Genomic DNA, 22,623 nt, shown 5'->3' on the forward strand with positions numbered 1-22,623 from the left:
CCTCTAAAAAGCATAGTTTCACTTTAAAATATCATCACTGCCAGCGCTTTGTACCATTATACGACTAGATTGGTTCAGAAACTAATTGTCCTTTTGCAAAGGACAAACATGTGTTAAAAATAAAAAAAAAACTGACTGTATTTTCAGTTGGAAATATGGGGAGTGAAACTAAGTTCTTAACTGAATCATTCTGTGTGTGGGTTTCAGTGCAAACAAAGGCTATAAGAAAGTAACGCTGCACTCATCTATCACTGTAACTTATCCGTCTGGACATTTCAAAAAAAGGACTGCTAACAAAAGTTGGCTGACTGCATTACTTAAATTGCAGTGTGAGAAAGCATATAGTCTGGTGCAAGTCCAACAGCATTATGCATAGCATGAAAGCACCTGTGCAATCTAATACAACAGCTCTGCCATAAATTCTACTTTTAGGAAGCTTATACATTTTCAGTTTTTGTTGGCATTGACAGAAAGGTGATAATTCTACTTTTTGTTTAATATTAAGGTCGTAGAGGATGGTAGTGGAAGTGTACTGGAGTGCATTATATTGAAAAGTGTTAATATATTGCCCCCTTCATGTATGAACACTTTTCAATATAATGCACCCAAGTACACCACCACCGCCCACTACGACCTCAATAATAAACATATAGTAGAATTAAAAGTATAAGCTTTGTAAAAGTAGAATTTATGGCAGAGCTGTTGTATTGGATTGCATTAGATTGCACAGGTGTTCCTAATAAAGTGCTCAGTGAGTGTATAAGCACTTTTTGTACTGTGCAGCAATACTTTAACATTATACATAATGCTTTTGTACTTTCCCCCCCGGACTGTATACTTTCTCAAACTGCAATTTAAGTAATGCATTCAGCCAGTTTTTGTTAGCAGTCCCTTTCTTGAAATCGCCACACTGATTGGTTATAAATAGAGATGGATGAGAACAGAGCTTGTTTTTCATAGTCGTTGTTTGTAATGAAACCAACGGCTAAGACAGGAAGATTATTCAGTTAAAAGCTCACTTTCATTTTCCATGTTTCACCTGAAGATTCAGTTGGTTTTCTTCTTTTTTTTAATGTCTGTTTCTCCTCTGCAAAGGAGCATTCAGTCTCTTAACCAATCCAGTTATGTAATAAGACAAAAGCACTGTCATAGATAATGTTTAAAACTGACACTATGCTTTTAGGTGGATTAAACTGGCCTATTCTAATGTTATGAATCACAAGATTAATGCAAGAAGCAGAGAAGTTGTGTGTATGCGTGGCATCCATCAGCAGTGACACTAACCCATCTTAAAAAGCACTGACCTCCTCTTAAAAAGGCATAAATAACTTGCAGGAGGAGTGTTTGCAGGCATGTGGTGGAGCTGCACACCAGGCATGAAGTTGCATTGCTCACACTTTGGGTTGACAGGAGAGAAAAAGCTAATGTGAAGACATGATAATGATCAACTACAACCGAGTGGTGCAGGCTGCTATTATCACCCAGAGGACAAAGGAGATGTTTATGCCTTTCTTGCAACAGGCTGGGAATGCACCATGAAAAATAAAAAACCATTGCAGATGTGCAGATGAACCCATTTTAATATGTGCTATGTAACATTACAGAATAGCAAAAAAGTGACCAGCTGGAGGAGAGAAACTAAGCAGACTGCTATAATTTATTCAGCATGAGGTAATACACTTATTTAACCTTTACAAAACTTAGAAATATATAGGTCAGATATTGACAGATCTGTGTTAAATGGCAGGAATCAGAGCTACAAGTTTGTATTTTCCTCCTATAAAAGTCTATAAGTTATAACACATTCAAGTTCATTATTAAACATTTTTATTTTACTTGTCTGTTCAAAATGATCCATAAAACAACTACAAAATCTATTCTCAAACGAATGAATTTCGACATTTCGGTGTTAAAGCGCCACCTCCTGACCGGATAGTATATTGTTCGCTGCGCGCTCACGCTGTACGGGGGCCGGGGGGCGCGCACGTTATACACGCTCTGATTTACCCAAACAAGAAAGCGAGCCAGGGCCAGCATCATGGATGGATAATAATCCATCCACGGCCAGCATCATGGATGGATCATGCTGCACCGAAATACCGATATCATTGAAGCTACAGAAACAACTAGTATGGATGAAGATCTAATTAGACGCTAAAAGAGGTGAGATCAATAATAAATAAACTGATATCTGCTGCTTCACGGTGAACAGTCAGTAGATTTATATGTTCAGTAAAACATCTCTATTCTTAATCGTTTTTTATGACTTTAACATGTCTATGATGCGCATTGTTGACTTTACAGTAAGCTCATTGTTCCTTATCATTTTTAATTTCCTATTGTTTTTTTTCCCTGCAGGATCCCTGTAGTGTTAATATGAAGTGTTCAATCAGAATCGGAAATACTTTATTGATCCCTGAGGGGAAACTGGGTCATGTTACAGTTGCTCACTTTTTAGACTCGGAATATAAATAAGCACAGACAATTATAAGAGAAATAGAAAATAAGAAATATGTAAACATATGTGCATCATACTGCAATATATAACAATAGTGTAAATAATGATGCTATAGTGTAAATATGAAATATTAGTTGAAATATAAATGTAGTATTAATACTGTATATTTCAACTAATATTTCTTATTTCTAGTTTATATATTACATTTATCCTATATTACATATTTATATCAGTATTTGCTACTATGTTTATGACACCAGGTGTAACAAAATTATTGGTGTGATATGATTTTAATAATCAATGCTATTTCTTTCTTAGATTATCAAAATTGATCATGTAATGTGTTTAATTAACATAATCACTTCCCATTTCAACCTATATAATATTATTTCTCATTAATTATATGCTTTTATATATTTAAGATATTTACAAAAACTTGTTTTCATTTGAGGCAGCAGACTGACAGTCAGTATCTTGACAGGAAGCTTTAAACGATCCACCTGCTGTATAAAAATAATTGAAAATACTATGCCAGAATAAATACTACATACAGTATTTTCTTCTTCTAAGTTGAAATAATTTTTGCTCATCATCTTGACTGATTGCAGACATTTGGAAATAGTTTATTTTTTAGTAATAAATAGCTCAGAAACAGCTGCTAATGACTCAGTGTTGATATCTGCATCAATCTGCTAATTTATTTTCGTGATTAATTGACTAATTGTTTGTTCTACAGATCATTAGAAAATAGTGAATAAAGCTCATCACAGTATGCTACAGCACAAGGTGACTTCAATAATAGTTTTGTTTTACAGTCCAAAACCCAAAAATATTCAATTTACTTTGATGTAAGACCAAGAAAAATGGCAATTCTCACATCTGAGTAGCCATAACCATCAAATCTTTGGCATTTTTGCTAGAAAAAAAATTTCAATGATTAGTTGATTATGAAAATAGTTGGCAATTCATTTTCTTTCACTTGTCTAATCAATTAATTAACTAATCGTTGCAGCTTTAATTTGTTTTTAGAAGAAATTACCACAAATATCATCAGCTCTTGGCAAAAATGTCCAATTTCAGAATATGCTTCCCCAACATTCATGACCAGTTTGCTGCAGTTTGTTTTCTGTTTGTTTGTTAGACTGGGATCCTGGTTATAACTCTGATGCTCTGATGTGTTTTATTTATAGAAGAGGAGGTGGAGAAGTGAACCTGAAGATGAGGCGTGTGTCCCGGAAGAAAGCCCTGAGCCTGGTGAAGGAGCTGGACGCCTTCCCCAAAGTGTCGGAGAGCTATGTGGAGACCTCGGCTACGGGAGGAACAGGTGGGACAGATTCTGCAAAAAAAAACCCACAACAGCGATATTATCATTTTCTTACTGATGTACAGAATATGGTTGAATACTCCTCTGTTTCATCCACAGTGTCACTGATAGCTTTCGGTGCCATGGCACTTTTGGCTATCTTAGAGTTCTTTGTTTATCGAGACACTTGGATGAAGTATGAATATGAAGTTGACAAGGATTTTTCCAGGTGAGTTTTAATTCAGAGTTATTGAATATTGATTACTACAAAGAACATTTGGATTTGTACTCTCACTGCATGCTTACAGCCACAGCTTATGACTGATTGATACTGTCTTTTTCTTCATTTATAGTAAATTGAGAATAAATATCGACACTACAGTTGCCATGAAATGCCAGCGTGAGTATCCTAACCACTCGTTGACATGCATTGCAGATGTATATATATATATATACATCAGTTAATGTAGTAATTCATTGTCTGTGATGGCAGATGTTGGAGCGGATATTCTGGACCTGGCTGAGACCATGATCACGTCTAACGGCCTCCAGTACGAGCCTGTGAGTAATCCTACGTGAGGTTGCTAGTAACTGTTTATTAGTAGTAACGTAACACTGACACAAGCTTGTGAATTTTTGCAGCGCATGTTATCATTGAACCATCCAGATAGGATTTTTTATCTCTCAGGTTTTAGAGATGTTACTTTTTACAACTGTCTGTTCTCTTTGTATGTTTTTTCAGGTTACTTTTGAACTGACTCCACAACAGAGATTATGGCAAAGGTAAATAGGGTCTGCAAGTAGGAAAAGTCTTTAAATTAGCTTCTGTATACTATAAGTTCAGTGTTTTATGTCTTAATTTTAGTTTAAAAGGTCTGAAAAATGTAGTTGTTTGTTGATGTGTTGTTACTTTCTTTTTCAGTTTGTTTTGTGATTAAAATTGATCAATTTTCCATTTTAATTGACACCTTAAAAAGCCTTAAGAAGGTTTTTTAAGGTGATAAAACTTGCAGGCACCTTGAAAAAGAAGTTTTGCTTTTTGTTGCCATAGAAAGCTCTTTAGATTTAGAGCTATGCAGAACAACTGGAGTGGGTACTTAGAGATTTCAAACGTTGTTTTTGTATTTTCTGAAACATTCAGGTGTTGGTAGCAGTTAGTGAAACTTGCATAACTGCATTCCAGGTGTAGTTTGTGTACAAATGTAGTTTTGAGCAATTTGTGCATGTTGCCAACCTGTTTTTTTTTTGTCCTCAGGACGTTGCTTCTCATTCAGAGCAGGCTGAGAGAGGAACATGCTCTTCAGGAAGTTCTGTACAAAACTGTCCTCAAAGGATCTCCTACTGCCCTGCCGCCACGGTCAGTTTTGTTTGTACAAAAGAACTTTTCTTTTTTGTGATCACTTATTTATTGATATCACAAAAAGCAAACAAAATGCCGGACAGTTGTGCATCTAAGATTTCATGTAGTCATTATGAAGCCTGTTAGATATACTGTTAATAAACAATGAATTATGTGCTCAATAATTGTGTGTGTGTGTGTGTGTAGGGAGGATGCTTCTATGGAGCCGCTTAATGCTTGCAGGATACATGGACACGTCTACGTCAACAAGGTGGCAGGAAACCTGCACATCACTGTGGGAAAGTAAGAAACTGTGAATTGTGAAAAAGGCACCAACAGATATATCTGAAGGTTGTTCTGCTCTGTGTAAATAATGTCTCAGACTAGTGTCATAAAACTGCAGTCACTAGCAAGTAGTATCGAAACTTCTCCAGTCAAACAATAACTGTATTCGATCCTTTTTGTACCCAGATTTAGAAAAAAATGACTATTTGTATGGTTCTGCCTGCAGCCAATCACCGCAAGTGTTCTTTGATGTAATGTGACGTATGATTGGCCCACTATGACAGCAGCTACAACCCGTACAGTCTGTGGTGATAATACTTCACTGTACAGTTTTGTATAGTTATTTCATAAATATTTCAATAACTTGAACACTTTCAAAATGTATTTATGTAAAAATAATTCACATGAGTGTTGAATGAAATGTATTGGTATTGGTGCTGGTATCGTAATCTTTTAAACGATACCCAGCCCAGTTTACTATCTTTATATATAATAATAATACCAGTATTTTTGTCTTTTTCAGGCCTATTCACCATCCTCAGGGCCATGCCCACATTGCAGCTTTTGTGAGCCATGAGAGTATGTAAAATTTTAGAGAATCTGTTTTTCTACTTATGCTTGAATGCTTTTCTTTGGCTTGTTTTTTTAGTGCAGCTCTTTTATAATCTGCAAATGTCTGCAGGCAAAATTATTTTGGCTGTCCTGCCAACAGTACTGCTAAATTTGATGAGAGAAAAAGCAGTTGTTTGGCAGCCAAAAATAGTATTTGTTCAGCTGAATATTGCGTATATCTTTCTCTAGGAATTTCATGTACAAAATATTGAACACATTTAAAGTTTGATTCAGATTCACATGTTGCATATTAGATATATTATTATGTGTTACTGAGGTGCTTCGTTTTTCTCCTCAGTCAGAGTTATGATGACGGATCTGTAGCCTACAAATGCAGAATATATATTTTTTCCACTTTCACTTAAAGGCCTTTCATTGAGTCTCCACAGCCTTAACTGAACCCGAGCCTCCTCTCATCGTTGCATTACAGCGTACAACTTCTCCCATCGAATAGACCATTTATCTTTTGGGGAGGAGATACCAGGCATCATCAATCCTCTGGATGGCACAGAGAAAATCACCTATAACAGTAAGTTACTGCTACTCCCACAGACAAGAGAGGATAAAACAAATGATGGAGTGGGTTTCCTCCCAAAGTGCATTTGAACAGAGTTTTCTGCAGAATTAATGAGGTGCTGGGACGTGTTGCATCATGACTTGGCCTAAACTGTCCTCAGCTAACCTTGGATGATCACTGTTAAGTTAGGTATTATTGGGAAGAAGCTTTCTTTACAGAAAGCACTATAATGGATTATGATAGAAGTATAAAATTTCACTATTTACACTACTCCTTTCTTGTGTGTTTCTGCAACCAGACAACCAGATGTTCCAGTACTTCATCACAGTGGTGCCCACCAGACTCAACACATACAAGATATCTGCAGACACGCACCAGTTTTCCGTGACTGAACGGGTGAGTAAAGAGTAACGCGAAGCGAGTAGAGAGATAAAGGATTTTAGAAAACGATAGTAACCGCCACACTGTCTGTTTTTTCAAGGAGCGGGTGATAAACCATGCGGCAGGCAGTCACGGTGTGTCCGGCATCTTTGTGAAGTATGACACCAGCTCTCTGATGGTGACGGTCAGCGAGCAGCATATGCCGCTGTGGCAGTTCCTGGTGCGACTGTGTGGCATTATCGGGGGAATATTCTCCACCACAGGTAAGTCTAGTTTAAAGGATGTGCTCACTTGAAACAATGACATTTATATAATTTGTCTTTGTTGTAGCAGCTGAGGCTAATTTGCATCCTCAGAGGTGCTTAAACAAATTAATATGTCTCATAAAAGTATTTTAGCAACTTAACTATGTGGCATTTCTCTAAATAAAATGTTTAAATGTCCGAACTAATCTATTTATTGCTGTGTGTTCCTCCATCTTTAAAGGCATGCTCCATGGGCTTGTTGGCGTCTGTTTTGATGTTATCTGCTGTCGCTTTAAACTCGGAGTCTACAGACCCAGAGAGGTACCGTTATCCAAAATACTTGCTTCCTCTTGCCCAACAGACAGGCAATATTTTGCTCTATATCAGAAAAAAATGGTCTCTGTCTGTATTAAAGAACCATAAACACAATAAAGTAGGCCTAATACACTGTACTGAATCTGTTCTAGGATGCGCCACTGAACAATCAGATGAACAACCTGAACAATCATCAGACCCCTCTGTTGGTTGACAACGCCCCTCAGGAGTAGCTGCTTTTCAGTGACCCGGGTCTCGGCCATCATCGAACTGCTGATTCTACCTGCTGACCTTTAATGGTGATGTGACAAACCATTCAAATAAATGAACAGTTCCACCAGGACAGATGGCTTAATTCAGACCATCAGAGGCTATCTCATGTTATTTATTGTTGTTTCATTTGTAAAGAATTGTGTTTTTTTAATTGCCAACATCATTATCTATGTTTTTCTACTGTAAAAGGAAAAGCTGTCTGTTAAACGTTGTGCTGTTCACTTGAATATTCCAATTCCCATCTGTTTATTGCACTTTAGAAGAAATGTGTGCACTGTGACTGCAGTTCTTTGTGTGTTTTTAAGTGATATCTTCTTTGAATGTCATAAAGTGTTTTGTTTCTTCTGAAATCTCTTAAGCGTTCTGTTGTGTTTGCTGAAGCAGCACGTGATACTGATCTTTTTGTTGTCATTCCAACTCCATTAAAGTTTAAATACCCGCAGCAATTCAAGAAGTCCAGTGTAGTTTTGTTTCACAGTATTAATGAGTTTGAAATCTTCAAGAAGATATGAATGATTTGGATCTGAACAGTTGGATCTGGATAAAATGTGAAGCATGAAATGATGCCAGTCAGGCAGGTCACTGAAGGTAAATTATGAAATCACTTACGAGAATATAACATTAATGTGGTATTGGTATCGATCTCAACCTTTATCAAAAAAAGTGATTACACATCCCTCAAAGTCCTGATTCTTATATGTGGACAAATATAAATATATACATCTGATATCCACATGCTTTGATTTACTCACATCCAATTTCAAAAGGTTTCTTGGTGCAGACACAGCTGATTTGTGCCCTTTTATTGGCCTACAGTGTAAATCCAACATCTTTTAAAATAGAAACTCTTTTAAAGAGGTGATACATGCCCTTGATAATAACTGCTACATTTACTGTAGAAAGTGAGCATATTGTAAACTAACGAGCTTATAACGAAGTCTGAATAGTTTGAGAATTGAGACAGATGGGATCATTTGAAGCCTGGAAATGCCTCAGAACAAAAAAGCACGACATAACTAGTAGAGTTGAAAAATTACCTAAATTCTCTGTACTGCTTCACAGTTTAAAAGATACTCCAGTGATTTAGTATTTTATCGGGGGACTTGTGAAAGAAAGATTAAAACAATGGTTTAAAAAAAATCAAAGTATGCTGGATCCTTCATTTCCCATGATGCAATGGGACAGCATCATTATTAGCCCGCCTGCATGACCAATGCCCAATGTCTTTCAAACTTCATGCACCCTGTCTGTAACACAGGCTTTTCAGTATAAATGTGTAGTTTCTAAGCCCAATCTGAGATAACCCTGATGACATCACTGGGGTATTTTTTTTCAAACACTGGAAAGCAGCAGCAGAAGAAACAGAAGAGTAGTAGTCCAAAAAGTGGTTTGAGGTGGCTGGTAATTGAGGTTTTGTAAAGAAACTACATGTTGAGCTTGAATGCAAGTTTAATGGACCGCACACTTGCACTTTTTCTCTTCTAGTTTATTTCAGTTTTGCCAAGCAGACTTGAATGAAGTGTTGTCAGAGCAGGGAATAGAGGTGGTCAAACATTTTGCAAACGACATTTGAAAGAATAAGATGAAGTCATTGGTTAATGTGTTGCTGTTTGTTACATACAGTAACAGTAGCTCCAGCCGTGGGTTTAGTGTACCAACAGTGCTATTCGTTTTGGTATGCTAACAGCAAAGACAGCACTTTGTTGTCAAATGGACACACATGAGAGCAAACCTCCACACGGACGACACCATTACAATAGCCCTGTAGCTCTGTATGAACAAATCTGACAAAACCACATCATCATACAGGCCAGACATTTTGGTTCATTATCCCCTTCTGAAATTAAGAGGACAGTTACCATAGTTACACCATAGATATAGGCTTTGCATAAACATTTATTTAATTTTGTCCCTTTTTCTCCCTTAAAGGCTCATCACTGTTACGCATTTGTATTCTGTCAAGAGTCAAGCCTTGCAACATATACAATACTATACACAGTTTTCTTATTGGTTTAGTAAAAACCAGACTTGCCTGTCACACTTAAACACTTTTGGTAGACTCTGTGTGGGAAGCTCTGTGGTGGAATCCTGTGAAGACACTCACCAAGCAAAAATCAACAGTCAAATACAGTTTTTGGTAAGTCTATAAGAATAATATGCAATGTTCAACTATTTACAGATCATCCAAAACTTGGGATCAAGGATGTAATGTCAGCAGGGCCTTCACCAAGTCTCTGGTCCATAACCTCGCACTCTCGTGGTCTAATAGGTCAAAGTAGGTCTGTCCCTCCATCCATAAGATATGGCGTCCCTCAAGGCTCTGTACTTGGTCCTCTAGTTTTCTCTCCAGGCTTTCACTCAGTAACCTTTTTAGCAGCTACATGTACTTTGATTTTAAGTCTTGATTTCCTAGCTGCGAAAAGCTGGACAGCAAAGACATTTCTCCTCCCAAATGTAGGTGAAGCTGAAATGTTCTCTCTCATGCAAATGGAAAACTCCATCTTATAATACAGCATAATTCAATAACACATGTTTAAATTTGACCAATCTAACCGTCCCTTCATTAGCTTCCAATTCATGCTAGGGCTGATTTTAAATGTGCCTCTAACGTAAAACATGATCATACTCAGCTATAGCTGACGAACTTTATGACCCTTTCGTTATACGGAGGCCTGCCTCAAGAACTAGAAGAAATCCTGAGGCAAATCCCGACTGGTCCACTGCTGTCTTCTGGGGCTGTTTGGGCCATTCCTTGGATTTTAGATTTATTCCATTAGCTTTGGGCCTATTATAATCCTGTTGTTGGATTATAACCACACTGTATGTGGCATTTTTTCTACTTGATGGTAAATTGTAATTGCCATTTTCTCACCTATAGCTCCAATTTCACCCCCAGCTGTCCGAGAAAGGGGTGATCTCTCTTTAAAATGCTTTTTGAGGTTCATCCCTTATATACCAACATTTTTTTGGGGGGGTTGTCTTTTTAGAAAACTTGGGCTTGGTGGGGGATCTGTTGAGAGACACTGTATATGATACTGGGCTATACAAATAAACTTGACTCTGATGTACTCTTATTTATATATAATACACTGCCAAGGTCTACCACATATATCAGACTAGCCTTTGACGCAAGTATAAAGATGTAAAAGTAGTAAACTTAGTTTCAGTACAAACTGCTGTACAAACAGGCAAAAAGTGGATGAGCATTCAAACAAACAAGGTTTGTTCAGAGACATACTGACGTTATCATTTGTGATAGTAAATAAGTAACAACCTCAACAACACGAAAGATGGCATATTTGTATGTTTCGGTACCTGTAGTATCATGTGTGGTCAGAATTTCGCTTTAATACTAGTCAAGTGCTGTCTCAGTAATCTGTGGACTGACCTTGAGACAAATAACCACCAGGTTTTGTGTGTCATCTTAAAAAGGCAGTAGATACACGTAATGCAAGACATACAGATATCCAAATCACCTGCGTATTAAAGAGAGGACTTGGATATCCCCACAGTAAAAAACAGAGAACCAAAATAATCTTATAGAAATTGTCCTCCACTGAAGCACTGTCATATTTCAAGTATGAAAAGAAATCATCACAAGGCAAGGCAATGTACCTAGATTCAAGAGGATGGAAACGGTGATGTGGAAAAGAAAATGAAAGTCACACAAAAGGCTTATTGTTGCATATATAATTGGCCACTTTGAGAAGAAAACAGTGGGTACAAAAATGAATGACAACACTTTTCTTTTTTTTTTGGACGGGGTTTGGTGACTGAACAGTGCAAGTACTGATGAGATTTCCAAACTAAACAAATAATTCATGGCTAGTAGACCTCTTTTTTTCCCGTTCCGAGTGCTTCACTCAAGCGCAGCCCCTGCCTGCTTGTCCACACTAGAGGAGGATTTGGGGTGTCCTTCGTCGATGGTCAGAGTCTCAGATGTTACTTTCTGCCGACAGCAGAGGGTGAGGGGCTGCTGTCTCTGGTTTGAAGCGGTGAGGAAGACTCAGTTGGTTAAGGTGCTGGATGCGCGGAAGTAGGACAGGAACTTGAAACAGAGGCTGACCACAAAGTACCAGATGTTTCTGGCCATCTGGGAGCGGGCGATGAACACTCTCCAGATGAAAACGACCAACAGCGTGTTGAAGGTGTAGCGGATGTTCCTCAGTCTGGGAAAGAGGAAAGAGAGAGGAGGTATGAATGAGAAAATAATGTAAAGGTTTAAAAATATATAATACTAATACTACTACTACTACTACTAATAATAATAAACATTAAACAAAGGTAATTCTACATGCATGCCCTTACAATAAAACTTAAAAGGTGTACATGATTACATACAGCACAGCTTATGAATACGTTTGTGCTTTCAGTTATATTATGAATCCTGAACACACCTTTTCTTATCTTAACAGTGAGTTTAATAATGATTTTAAGTAGAGTTATTGATCGATCCACAGAAAACTAATCAGCAAATAGTTTGATTATCAAGTAACCGTTTCTGTAATTTTTTAAGCAAAAATGCCAAAAAATTGCTTGTTTCAGCTTTTATGCATCATACATAATAGTAAACTGAATCTCTTTGGATTTTGGACCACTGATCGGACAAAAGGAGACATTTGAAGACACCACCATGGGTTCCAAGAAATTATAATGAGCAGTTTTCTCCTTTTTCTGACATTTTATAAACAAAGTGATAAAAAAATGAAAATGATAAATGGTTAAACGTAAAAGTTTACTTTTCTAGTATCTATCTTGCCTGTTGGACAGAATAATATAAAGGAGGATCATCTATAAAAACATAAGGGGAACCAATTCAATGTTGCATTAAAATAACAAAAAAGCAAATGTTTTTTTATTTTAAGATATATATGGGTAATGTAGAAATTGCAAAGATGGTTAGGACTTCATTCATAAAAATACATTGTTTGGTGTCTGATGGTGTCGTTAAAACACCCAGAACTGAAATTTTTTGACTGATTACTAAAAAAGTTAGAACTAGGAGGTTGTTCCCAAAACATTGTTGGTTGGTATACAGACTGACCACTTAAATCCTGTATTTATGTTGCATTCTGTGTTGACTTACTTCCTCAGATGCTGCCTGGCAGCAGGAATGTCAGACATGTCTTCATTCAGGACGTACTTCTTGGTGCCGATGCAATAATTCTCAATGTACTCTGGCCAGTTCAGCTGGCGCACATCAAAGTTAAATGTCTGCAAGACAGAAAAGATAGTTAACAGCCTGTTGGAACAAAGGCCAAACCAAAGCTACAGTTATTTACAAAAAAAAGAAACAAATGTGAAATTCCTCTTTCACTCACTAGATGGAGCAATAGTCTCACTGATAGTATTATAAAGTAGTATGGAGAGCTGCCTGCTCTCTCAACCTTAGGGTTAAATAAATAGTAGAAGCAAATATTTCTTCAGTGTTGGAACAAGAAGCAAACCACACCTTAAAAACGATCCATTGTGTACTTGGAACAGAGTGTTTTTATGGTGTGGTTGTACTACTTTTACCATGCATTCAAAATTTTACTTAAGTACAGTATTATCAGTATGTACTGATGTATTTACTTGTAAGCCAATGTGGAACCAATTTGAACTACTTTATATATTACTGCATAGTTTTATCTTTGCCATTAATCATATTTTACCAGATGATCATATCCTTTGTATGAAAAAATCTTAATCTACAAAGAAACTAGTAACTATTGCTGTCCAATAAATGTAGTGAAGTATAAGGATTCAGTACAAGTAGTTCAAAATTGTACTTAAGTATAGTACTTGAGTAAATGTAGGTATTTTTGCCACTGTATTCCTCCACAGAGCATCAGTTAGGTAAAAGATGTGTTTACAACGATCATTCAGATAGTGTCACATGAAAAGTATGAGCAAATATACTCATCCACATGTCTAACGTGACAATCTGGTACCTAAAAGTAAGATTAGGAAATACATTATTTGAATCCCACCTTCCTGTCCTCAGGGGTTAGCTGGCTCATCAGCATGGTCATATTCTCAGAGTTCCACTCCCAGTCCTGACTGCTGAAATACTCCAGCAGGCCAATGGCCTTGTGAAGGCGATTAAAGATACGCATCATCCTAGAGGGAGAGGGGGAGGGGGAGGTCAGAGGTTGCAGCGCACACTGGAACTTTTCTTTAGATTTCAATTACAGCAGACAGCTGCGTGTTCTTACTGCGGCTTCTGTCCAGAGAGACGCAGGAAGAGGTCGTAGATGAGGGCAGGGAACTTGTGGCTGACCAGGATCCAGTACTGGTTGATCAGGTAGTTGGAGGTGATGTTAGCATTGGGCCTGCGGAAGGCCTGCTCCAAGGGGTTCCTCTTGAAGGAGGACATCACATGATGCTCTGCAAAAGATGAATGGTTGAGGGGATGGATTAGACAAGTATTTTCCTCTGAGACAAAGGAGAAAAGAAAAACAACATCCTGTTTTAAAAGATTTCTGGTCAACTAGCCTTGCTCTAAAAGTCAGTGGTAAAAAAAAAAACGTCCTTTAAAGCAGATTCACATAGTCTCGGTTACCCACAACCACCAACGTTGATATAGATTGCTTTTTGTACATGAGGATCATGACTTTCAGAAACCGTGGCTGGCTTAATCATAACATGATTTTCAGCTCTGGTTCTCGGAGGAATATCAGGCAGAAGAGCAGTCACAGAATGATTTCCCCCACTGGGCAGCACAGCCGGCCCCCTCCTCCCAGAATCCAGCAGCAGCAGCAGCCATCCAAAGATACAGAGAGGAGCCATGTGACTACAGGCATTACATCACACACGGCACGCAAACTAGGCCTTGCACGGTGTGTTTCCATGGCAACAGATATGTAGTGGTTGCAGGGGGCAAGATGACCAGATCCGAGATGACAGCCAGCTGTGGTCCGGCTTCTTGAAGCCTTGTTGGGAGTGTTGCTGCTAACCTTGAGATGCCCTCTGAGGTTTGGGACAGTTGCAATAAAAAATAATAATTTAAAAAAAGGAAAAAAAAAAAAAAAACTGGGCCAGAGTACCCACAATTCTTTGCTGGATCCTCTTCCTTTACTAGTCTCTTTTATTTCACATTCAGGGAGAAATAGGCTACACATGCAGTGCATCTTTTGTCGTTTGTCTCCTCTGATGCTTGTGTTTTAGATTAGCTTCATTCCTGACTCTCATTTAGGCCGGTGAGATTAGAGCACACAGTTCCTCTTTCATAACAAGTGAAAACGCAGTGATGAGACCTAATCCCGCTACGAGCCATCTGGTAGCAATTTCCTCGGTGAAGGGAGCATGTTTGCTAATCTGAGAGGAAACGGGAGAGAGAGAGAGGGTCTCTTGTTATCCTGACATCCACAGCCCTCTAATCCCCGACCGCTGGGATGGAAACAATGAGAGTTTTTCACTCTTCGTGTGTAATTTCATCGCATCTATCGTGACCTCAGAATAAGAGCTGACAAATAATGGAGGCTCTGAACACTATTACCAGTTCATATCCATAACGTACATATTGTTGGATATCTCTAAAATGAAGGGAGATATTTAAACACTATTAAAGTATATTTTTTAAAGATAAAGTTTGATGTAAATAGGTAAATTTGTGCTTTAAACATCTTCTCCGCAAACTGGATCCTTTGTATGGTTTTATAAATTACGAATAATAATAATCATTTTGAGTGATTAAAATAATGTAATGTAAAATAAATGTACAATTTGTTAATAATTATCATAGAACATTAAGTTTTATTAGTCCTCTATGATTATAATATGAATATGTAGGCGTTTTTCACCATTTTCTGGCGTTTTATAGACCGAACAAAACTATGTAATTGCGAAAATAGACGACAGATTAACTGATAGTGAATAAAAAATACTTACTTGTAGAAAAACCCAGTTTCTCCCTGTTTTTCTGACAGTTTTTTCTATTAAAACACTACTTTTTTACTGCAAAAATTGACTTTGTTGCAAACTTATATCTATTTTGCCTCTTAGAGAGTAAACAGAAAGGAGACATTCGATGTTGCATTAAAAAGATAAAAGCTCATGTAATTATTAAAGACATGTGTGGATAGGAAAGATGGTTTTGGGGGCATAGCATTTCTGATTACCAAATAAAAACAAAAAGATATACAAAATATGTCTTTAGCATGCCACTAACACCCTCCCATCTTCCTTCTCTGTCCAGCAGGTGGCAGACGCTCTCCACAAGAACCCAAACTACACACACACGCACACACACACACACACAACAACCTAACTACAACACAGGGACATTATGTCACAACACTGGAGTATTGATTTGTGATGATGAAAGCGAACTGGGACAACAATATTGTGGGATGCCAGCAGGCGCAGACACAACAGCTCTATAAATACTCGCCTGCAGTGACAGGTTTCCATTACCTTTAAGCAACACAACAAACAATGTACGTACCGATCTCTCCCCAGTGGAACGGGTTGATGCCGCCGGTCGTGCAGTTGTACACCAGAGCTGCTTTAGGTCTGCAGGGTGTGTGGGAGGAGAAGGTCATTATAATGCCCATAAAAATACATATTAGTCTATTTTCCCTGGTAACACTGCACTCTACAAGGCGTCTATGTAAGCTAAGAAACAACAGTGCTACAGCAGATCATACATTCCCTGCGTTTACATGGGTTTTTGAATTTATGAGCCTCTATTTCTCTAGAAATAGAGCACAGAACACATGCAGACCTGACAAGATATGAAATGTGCATATAAAACGGAGAAGCTGAATAACTTAAATTAACCTCTTAACATACTTTCCAATGCAGGGATCAATACTTAACTTTTATTTTTCTGTTTTTCAGTTTTCCTTCTGAAAATAAGTACAAGTTGTCAGGTACAAACACACCGGTAAACACATAACAGTGAGCAATATGGATGTACATCATCGCATTTGTGAGATATGATCGATTTTTTTTTTCCTTTTTTGAATGTGTCTGGGTATTTTACCAACGTTTTAGGTATTTCATAGTAGTCTGACTCAGCATCTATTGTCTTATGTGACATTATAAGGGAGCAGAAGCTCAAAGTTTCTCCCATGTTGTCTCTGGAAAAACTGACTTAGTCGGTTGAGGAAAAGAAATGAGTCAGATGCTTCCAAGGAAAACTTTTGTCATGACCTAGAAATAGTGGAACTTTTGGGATTTCCCACACTTTGACCCGCTAACTCCACACCAATTAAATTTTTTATTTCTTTTTTCCTCCATTTATGTCTGGTTGAACCCTTTGCATAGATACTTATACTTATTATACCTATAAGGTGTCTTTTTCCACCGCTGATTCTCCAAGGATCAATAAAACATGATTCCTGGATCTGGGAAATTATTCCCCCCCAATAATTTAAAGGGTTTGTTTTTCCAAATTTGTTTGTTGTTGCTTGAAAGAAATCCAAGTCTTTATTTTGACTTATGGTCCAGTGTGATGTAGTTCCTCTCCAACTTCTCTGTTTAAACCTTTTATTTAATGTTCATTTGTATAGGGACAAGTACAGTATGTAGCATGAACTGGTGCCACATACAACAGCATTTATAACCTAATCCATTTGGCAATGCTCGTCCCTAGTTGGGCCTTTAAGACACATAAAACTCACCAATAAGTTGTTAAACTTTGATGATTGTAGACAGTTTAGACAGTCTGGAATTAAAACTCCAATTGTCACATGTTACTTTCCCACATTTCAAGTCTTAAAGGATAATAAAAAGGATAATAAGGGTGTTTGTTAAACTTTGATGGCTTCCCAACAGACACTGGCAACAGGTTTCCGCTGGGCTGCACAGTATCCTTAAAAACAGGGTGAAGACGTTATCTCATATTAATAAGATCTTGAATTTTATATGTGGTCTTGTACTGAAGTCTGGTTGGAGATTATACAAATAATATTTATGCATTCGTTGGACCAACAGTTTGTCATTCGGGATGATAGGGTACAACATTCAACACAATATAAATCGCTTTTGCAATTTAAATGAGTCACTATTCACTTTTTGAGAAATCCTAATGTGATAAATGAATGCCAGACTGAATGTGATAAATTAATGCTAATGATACTTATCTTGTCTACATGTTAAAAAGGGCACTCCACTGATTTTACAGGTCAAAGTCAATTTACTCGTGACGGGGAATACTACACAGCTTGAAAACAGTTTGAGGTCCTCTGTGGTTCTGTAAGAGCTTTGCCAAGTTTGAGAAAATTACTCAAGTGACATCCTTTGAGCAATAGAGGACTGAACCTAAAAAAGTACACCTTTTCAACAGAAAGCCTACTCTACAAAATTGCTGCATGGAGTTTGAAAGATGTGGACAGTTACCAGGCAGGAAGGGTCAAACTCTCGCTAGTCCCCCATATTTATGGAAGTACACAACTAAAATCACTGGAGGCCCCTTGAATGCGTGAATAAGCAATGAGTTTATTTCCAAATTCATCAACGACACATCAATTTTGAGCAAGCTGAAGCTTGAATTTTATTTCCAAAATGTCTCAAAACAAGTATTTTGCCAAATAAGGGTTTGTTAGTCATTATTTACAATGAAGAACCCAGGTTTTTGGATCAAAACTCTGGGTTCAAGCACTAACCTGTGTACAGCCGTGTACCAGCCAGCAGCCAAGGTGAGGTTGATGACCACGTCCACAGGGATCAGGTCAGCCACCGCATCATTGTTAGCTCTCATGGTGCGCAAGATCCCCTTGCCAGCCTGATAAAAAGGACAACATTGTCTAAGGACTCCAAAAGGGATGCTAACGAGTTTTAAGACTGAAGAGCAACATTTTTACTTACAGCTATAAAGACTCCGCTTGGCCCGTTGAAGTTGTCGATCCAACCCTGAGGTGTGAGAAGTCATATTAGTCCTTAGAAACGTAACAGAGAGCTTCCTATTGAGTCGATAACGGCAGAAAGACCAAAGGGACGTCAAGTTATAGATCCTAACAGCGTCACAGATGTGGTTTTGTACGCGTCTATGATCAGGGTTGTGTTACTTCCTGTGGTTGGAGAAAAGAAGAGGCTGGGTAGCAGTGATTGTCGCCTTCAATTAGACTCTATTAAAAATGGATGAAACCACTGGTTGCAGACTGCTGCAGTGTCCAACGTGCGGGGCTGGAGCTCCATTATGCGGTCAAGGCAGAGTCTAATAATATGCTCTGATGCAGATAAAGTGCAGAGAAGGTGACGATGCCTGAGGTGTTTTTAGCACCTCGGTGGCTTCCTGCCAGGCTAAAACGGCAGATAAATCTTTCCTGCTGAGGTTCTTGCATCATACGTAGGTGGTTATGACTTCTGATTCTGAAGATATGGAGTCACAAAATGATGCAGCTAATATTGCAGTTGGTAACATACCACACATAAACACAAACATATGAATAAGCAGTCCCATCCCCCCCCCCCCCCTCCTCCTCCTCGTGCCTCGCAGCGCCCACTGGCACGAGCTGCCAAGGCGATTGCATGGCCAAGCGTGAGTGAGGCCTTTTGAAGAGTCGTTGCCAGGCCGGGCTTACAACTGAAGGCTGAGCACAGAGCCAGGAACTGCCGTCAGAGTCCCACCGTGCAAACACAAGGCCTACATTTCCTGATGCCAGAAAAACAAGGACTTTCCTGTGTTTTTCTATTATTTTATTTATACCACATCATCTCCAAATCTATCTGAGTACCTTTGATTATTTTATGGGAAGGTTCTGTGTCTAAACTGTATACAACAGTAAATATGCTCAAATTAGTTTGGGTCAAACAAGCAATTTGAAGACTTGCAGTCCAAAACCCAAAGATATTCCATTTATAATGATACAGAACAGAGACGAGCAGGAAATCCTTGCATTCAGACGAGCTAAAAAGAGCACATATTTGGCATTCTTGCTTTAAAAAAAGAATTAAACTATGTAATTTGTAGGATCCAAAAATTACAGTCTGCGCTACTGTGCAGCTTTCAAACGTGCAGGGGAGATGTACGCTACAACTCAAGACGTCTTGATAAACTTTAGGTAGGAAACAAGCATTTTATAATGACAGACAGGCAGCATAGACTATATTTCCTGAGCTGATGTTTCAGCAACAGCAGAGCTTCGCCTACAGTGCTCCTGTACTTGTTTCCCACCTTAAGATTACAGACTGAGTCTTTAACTTTGGAGGGGGAGGGGGGCGGTGTCACCAATCACTGAATTCTGCATCTAAAGGCAGGTTTGAAGCCAATGCAACTTAAATCCGTAACTCGGTGAAATGCAAATGTTGAGGATGTTAGGAAGCCTGCAGCAGCAGCAGCAGCAGCAGCAGCAGCGTAGACTGAAAACAGCTTAATCATCAAAGTAGAGCCCTGTTCCACTTTTAGTATTTAAGTCCTCCTTTGAACTCTGAGACAGCCTTTACATGAACTATTCCACACTCTTCAACTTCCCAGCGTCATTGTGACATTCAGTTTGTCAGCTTATCTCTGCAACCCCCCCCCCCACCCCCCAACCTCAACCTCTCCTATCCCGACAGCTGATTGGGCTGGTTCACGAGTGATCACACAGTTCTTCAAGCCAGATATTCACCAATTAGCTTTAAACCTGGGCCACTTAAGATAAAACCCACAGGGGAGCGGTATTGACCCGTGCAGGATTACATCGATCGATATCTTATTTCCATTCGTTTGACTGTCACAGGAGGACACGTAATGAGCACGGGATCTAAAAATCATGACCGAATCGTTCAACCGTGTTGATGAATATTTACCACGAGCAGCAGAATCATCTAGAAGTATTAATGTTCGTGATGTTTCATTCCTGCATGAGTATATTCAGGTGTTGACTGCAGCGGAGCAGGGACTCACGGGGAAAGGCTCCTGCCAGCTGGCTCCCACTATGGAGGGTCTGATGATGCCGATGTTGAGCTTGTCTTGCTCTTGCTGCACCACGTACTCAGCCAGGGCTTTGGTGTAGGTGTATGTGTTGGGCCTGTTGCCGATGAGACGCGGTGTGATGTCACGCACGATGCCGTCATCCATCCACCTGAAACCAGGGATTAAATGAGTCAGAGGAGCAGAGGGTGTGATGGTATGTGTCATGCTATAAATCCACACACGGCTGCAAAATATTGTCACAGAAAAGCAGAATTTAAGACCTAAATAAATATTAAAAATGTTAATATAGTGCAAAAATACAAAGCTCTCTATCATTAAATAACTATAAAGACTCTTCAGTCTGTAAGCTTCTAAGATTATCAATACAGAGAAAATCTCTGTTTCCTAATGAAGTAAATATTAATATTCAATACCAATAACATTATCTATACTTTGTTGTATGGACAGCTGATCAGCTGACTGTCTTTAAACAGTTTTAAAGCAGAGAAAACAAAACAACAATTCCTCTTTTCTACAGCCAAATGTTCATAGGTGCACAGGTGTGAAAAACCTTTTCTCCATATTCATACTTCCATCACTGTACATGTTAAAACCAGACTAAATAACTCTTGTTGAACAGCAGCCGCTACTAGTGATAGCATTCAGGTAATGGTACTGCTGTTTAGCATTTAGCTAAAATGCTAAGCTACAGCAACAGCAGTGCAAGTGGAGAAGAGTCACAAGGTCAGCGAACTGATTGAGTAATGTGTGTTGCGTTTACATTAGCCAACATAAGATACTGGTCATATCAGACCAAGTGAGGCTGTAGCTAATTGCAAAATTGCTCATGAATTCAATCTTACATTTGTGAGAGAAAAAAACCCAAAAAACTTTAACATTTTATAAAGTCACACATCTCCAAATCTGTTGACTTTTCCCCTTTATAGATTAAGAAACTTCTCCTGCTTCTTAAACTAAATGAACCATTTTAAGAATCAGTGGACTATCTGACAAAACGCATCATCACAAAGCTGAAAAGGTCACAGGATAACAACAATAGTCTCGCTTTAAAAATGGATCACTTGTCGTTGACGTTCTGATCAACAGCAAGGACAGAATTATCCTTTTGAGAGTTGCTTTTTTTGCATTTTTGTCTTTATTTGATAGTGGATGGCGTGGAGCTGGACAGGAAACACGGGGAGGTAGAGGGACAAGCAACAAATGTCCCCTGCTGGAGTCAAAGTAGGGACGTTGCAGTTATACGGTAGTCACCCCCCTTTTTTTTTTTATTAAACTGGCACAGCTGGTATTTAACACAGCAGGAACTGCAGCTTCTGATGTGTATAATTTATTTTCTACAGCCTGTAAAGATCTCTAACAATGAGTTCCACTTTATTATTTTCCCCTCACAATGAAAACCAGCTTCTTAACCACACCTCGAGACAAGTTGTCTGCGCTTGTTTTTTTGTTTTTTTTACAACAGCTTGTCTTCTCAGGTGCGGCAGACGAAGCATCAATCAGCCTTCAGAAGCGGTTTGCTTTTACATCCATTTCCACACAGTATGAATCAACCTGAAGTGAAATTCATTGCGCAACCCTTCACCTACTCACTCGAGAGATTCGATGAGTTTCTTGGGCTCGACGGGCGGCGGATAGATGACCTCATCGATGTGCTTGCGGTTGCAGTTTGCATAGGCGGTGGAGATGTGAATGAAGGCCTCGAGGTGATGCATCTGCTGGGCCAGGCTGAGGAGTTGCTGTGTGGCGATCACATTCAGCTGCAGGGCGTGTCTGCCGGAGAGAAGAGAGATATAAGTAGATGAGTCAAAGAAGCGCGTGTGGGAGGAAAACATGTGAAAGGAGGTTTTGTGTGTGTGTGTGTGTGTGTGTGTGTGTGTGTGTAGGGGGAAGGCTTTGAAGGTGTGTTTGCCAGACTGCTAATATCTCTGTTTGAGCGTTTGCGTGCGGGAACGTTTGCTGACGACTGTGTCTTCCATTCAAATTGAGCATTTGCAGACTGGTAGGAATTTGCAGTACGCGATTATAAGCTGAAGCAGAATGACACGACG

General features: G+C 38.8%; 2 protein-coding genes across 6 annotated transcripts in view; one reads left to right on the plus strand and one right to left on the minus strand.

The window, feature by feature from the left end:
• Window positions 1–1,838: 1,838 nt before the first annotated feature.
• On the plus strand, window positions 1,839–8,174 carry LOC121890894 (endoplasmic reticulum-Golgi intermediate compartment protein 2-like). Of its 2 annotated transcripts, none has more exons than XM_042403520.1 (14): window positions 1,839–2,166; window positions 3,651–3,782; window positions 3,882–3,990; window positions 4,115–4,161; window positions 4,255–4,322; window positions 4,504–4,544; window positions 5,017–5,118; window positions 5,308–5,403; window positions 5,909–5,964; window positions 6,428–6,526; window positions 6,813–6,910; window positions 6,996–7,158; window positions 7,382–7,461; window positions 7,608–8,174. In XM_042403520.1, exons 2-14 carry the CDS (start codon window positions 3,677–3,679, stop codon window positions 7,686–7,688), a joined length of 1,146 nt encoding a protein of 381 aa, XP_042259454.1. In that variant the 5' UTR covers window positions 1,839–2,166; window positions 3,651–3,676; the 3' UTR covers window positions 7,689–8,174. The 2 variants fall into 2 exon arrangements, with proteins under 2 accessions (XP_042259454.1, XP_042259453.1); XM_042403519.1 differs by having other exon boundaries at window positions 1,840–2,163; window positions 3,649–3,782.
• Window positions 8,175–11,403: 3,229 nt separating this feature from the next.
• Window positions 11,404–22,623, minus strand: part of si:dkey-97m3.1 (fatty acyl-CoA reductase 1) — a 58,345-nt gene continuing 47,125 nt past the window's right edge. For 3 of the 4 annotated variants that reach the window (XM_042403250.1, XM_042403251.1, XM_042403252.1), the window contains exons 4-13: window positions 22,166–22,345; window positions 20,546–20,723; window positions 18,523–18,567; window positions 18,321–18,439; window positions 16,530–16,559; window positions 16,157–16,224; window positions 13,926–14,097; window positions 13,701–13,830; window positions 12,815–12,942; window positions 11,404–11,897 (exon numbers count right to left, since the gene is read on the minus strand). In XM_042403250.1, coding sequence (XP_042259184.1) covers window positions 11,735–11,897; window positions 12,815–12,942; window positions 13,701–13,830; window positions 13,926–14,097; window positions 16,157–16,224; window positions 16,530–16,559; window positions 18,321–18,439; window positions 18,523–18,567; window positions 20,546–20,723; window positions 22,166–22,345 — 1,213 coding nt within the window. In that variant the 3' untranslated portion in view covers window positions 11,404–11,734. The remainder of the gene's footprint in view (window positions 11,898–12,814; window positions 12,943–13,700; window positions 13,831–13,925; window positions 14,098–16,156; window positions 16,225–16,529; window positions 16,560–18,320; window positions 18,440–18,522; window positions 18,568–20,545; window positions 20,724–22,165; window positions 22,346–22,623) is intronic. The other variant, XM_042403249.1, reaches the window with a different exon arrangement.

Source organism: Thunnus maccoyii, chromosome 23, assembly GCF_910596095.1.
Source record: "Thunnus maccoyii chromosome 23, fThuMac1.1, whole genome shotgun sequence".
NCBI classification, from domain to species: Eukaryota; Metazoa; Chordata; class Actinopteri; order Scombriformes; family Scombridae; genus Thunnus; species Thunnus maccoyii.

What these genes read in the sequence shown, in the direction of transcription:
- LOC121890894 (XM_042403520.1), top strand. Translation starts at nt 3,677, where the DNA reads ATGAGGCGTGTGTCCCGGAAGAAAGCCCTGAGCCTGGTGAAGGAGCTG. An exon ending in CTCGGCTACGGGAGGAACAG is followed by an intron (nt 3,783 to 3,881) that starts GTGGGACAGATT and finishes TTTCATCCACAG; the next exon opens with TGTCACTGATAGCTTTCGGT. An exon ending in AGTTTTCCGTGACTGAACGG is followed by an intron (nt 6,911 to 6,995) that starts GTGAGTAAAGAG and finishes TGTTTTTTCAAG; the next exon opens with GAGCGGGTGATAAACCATGC.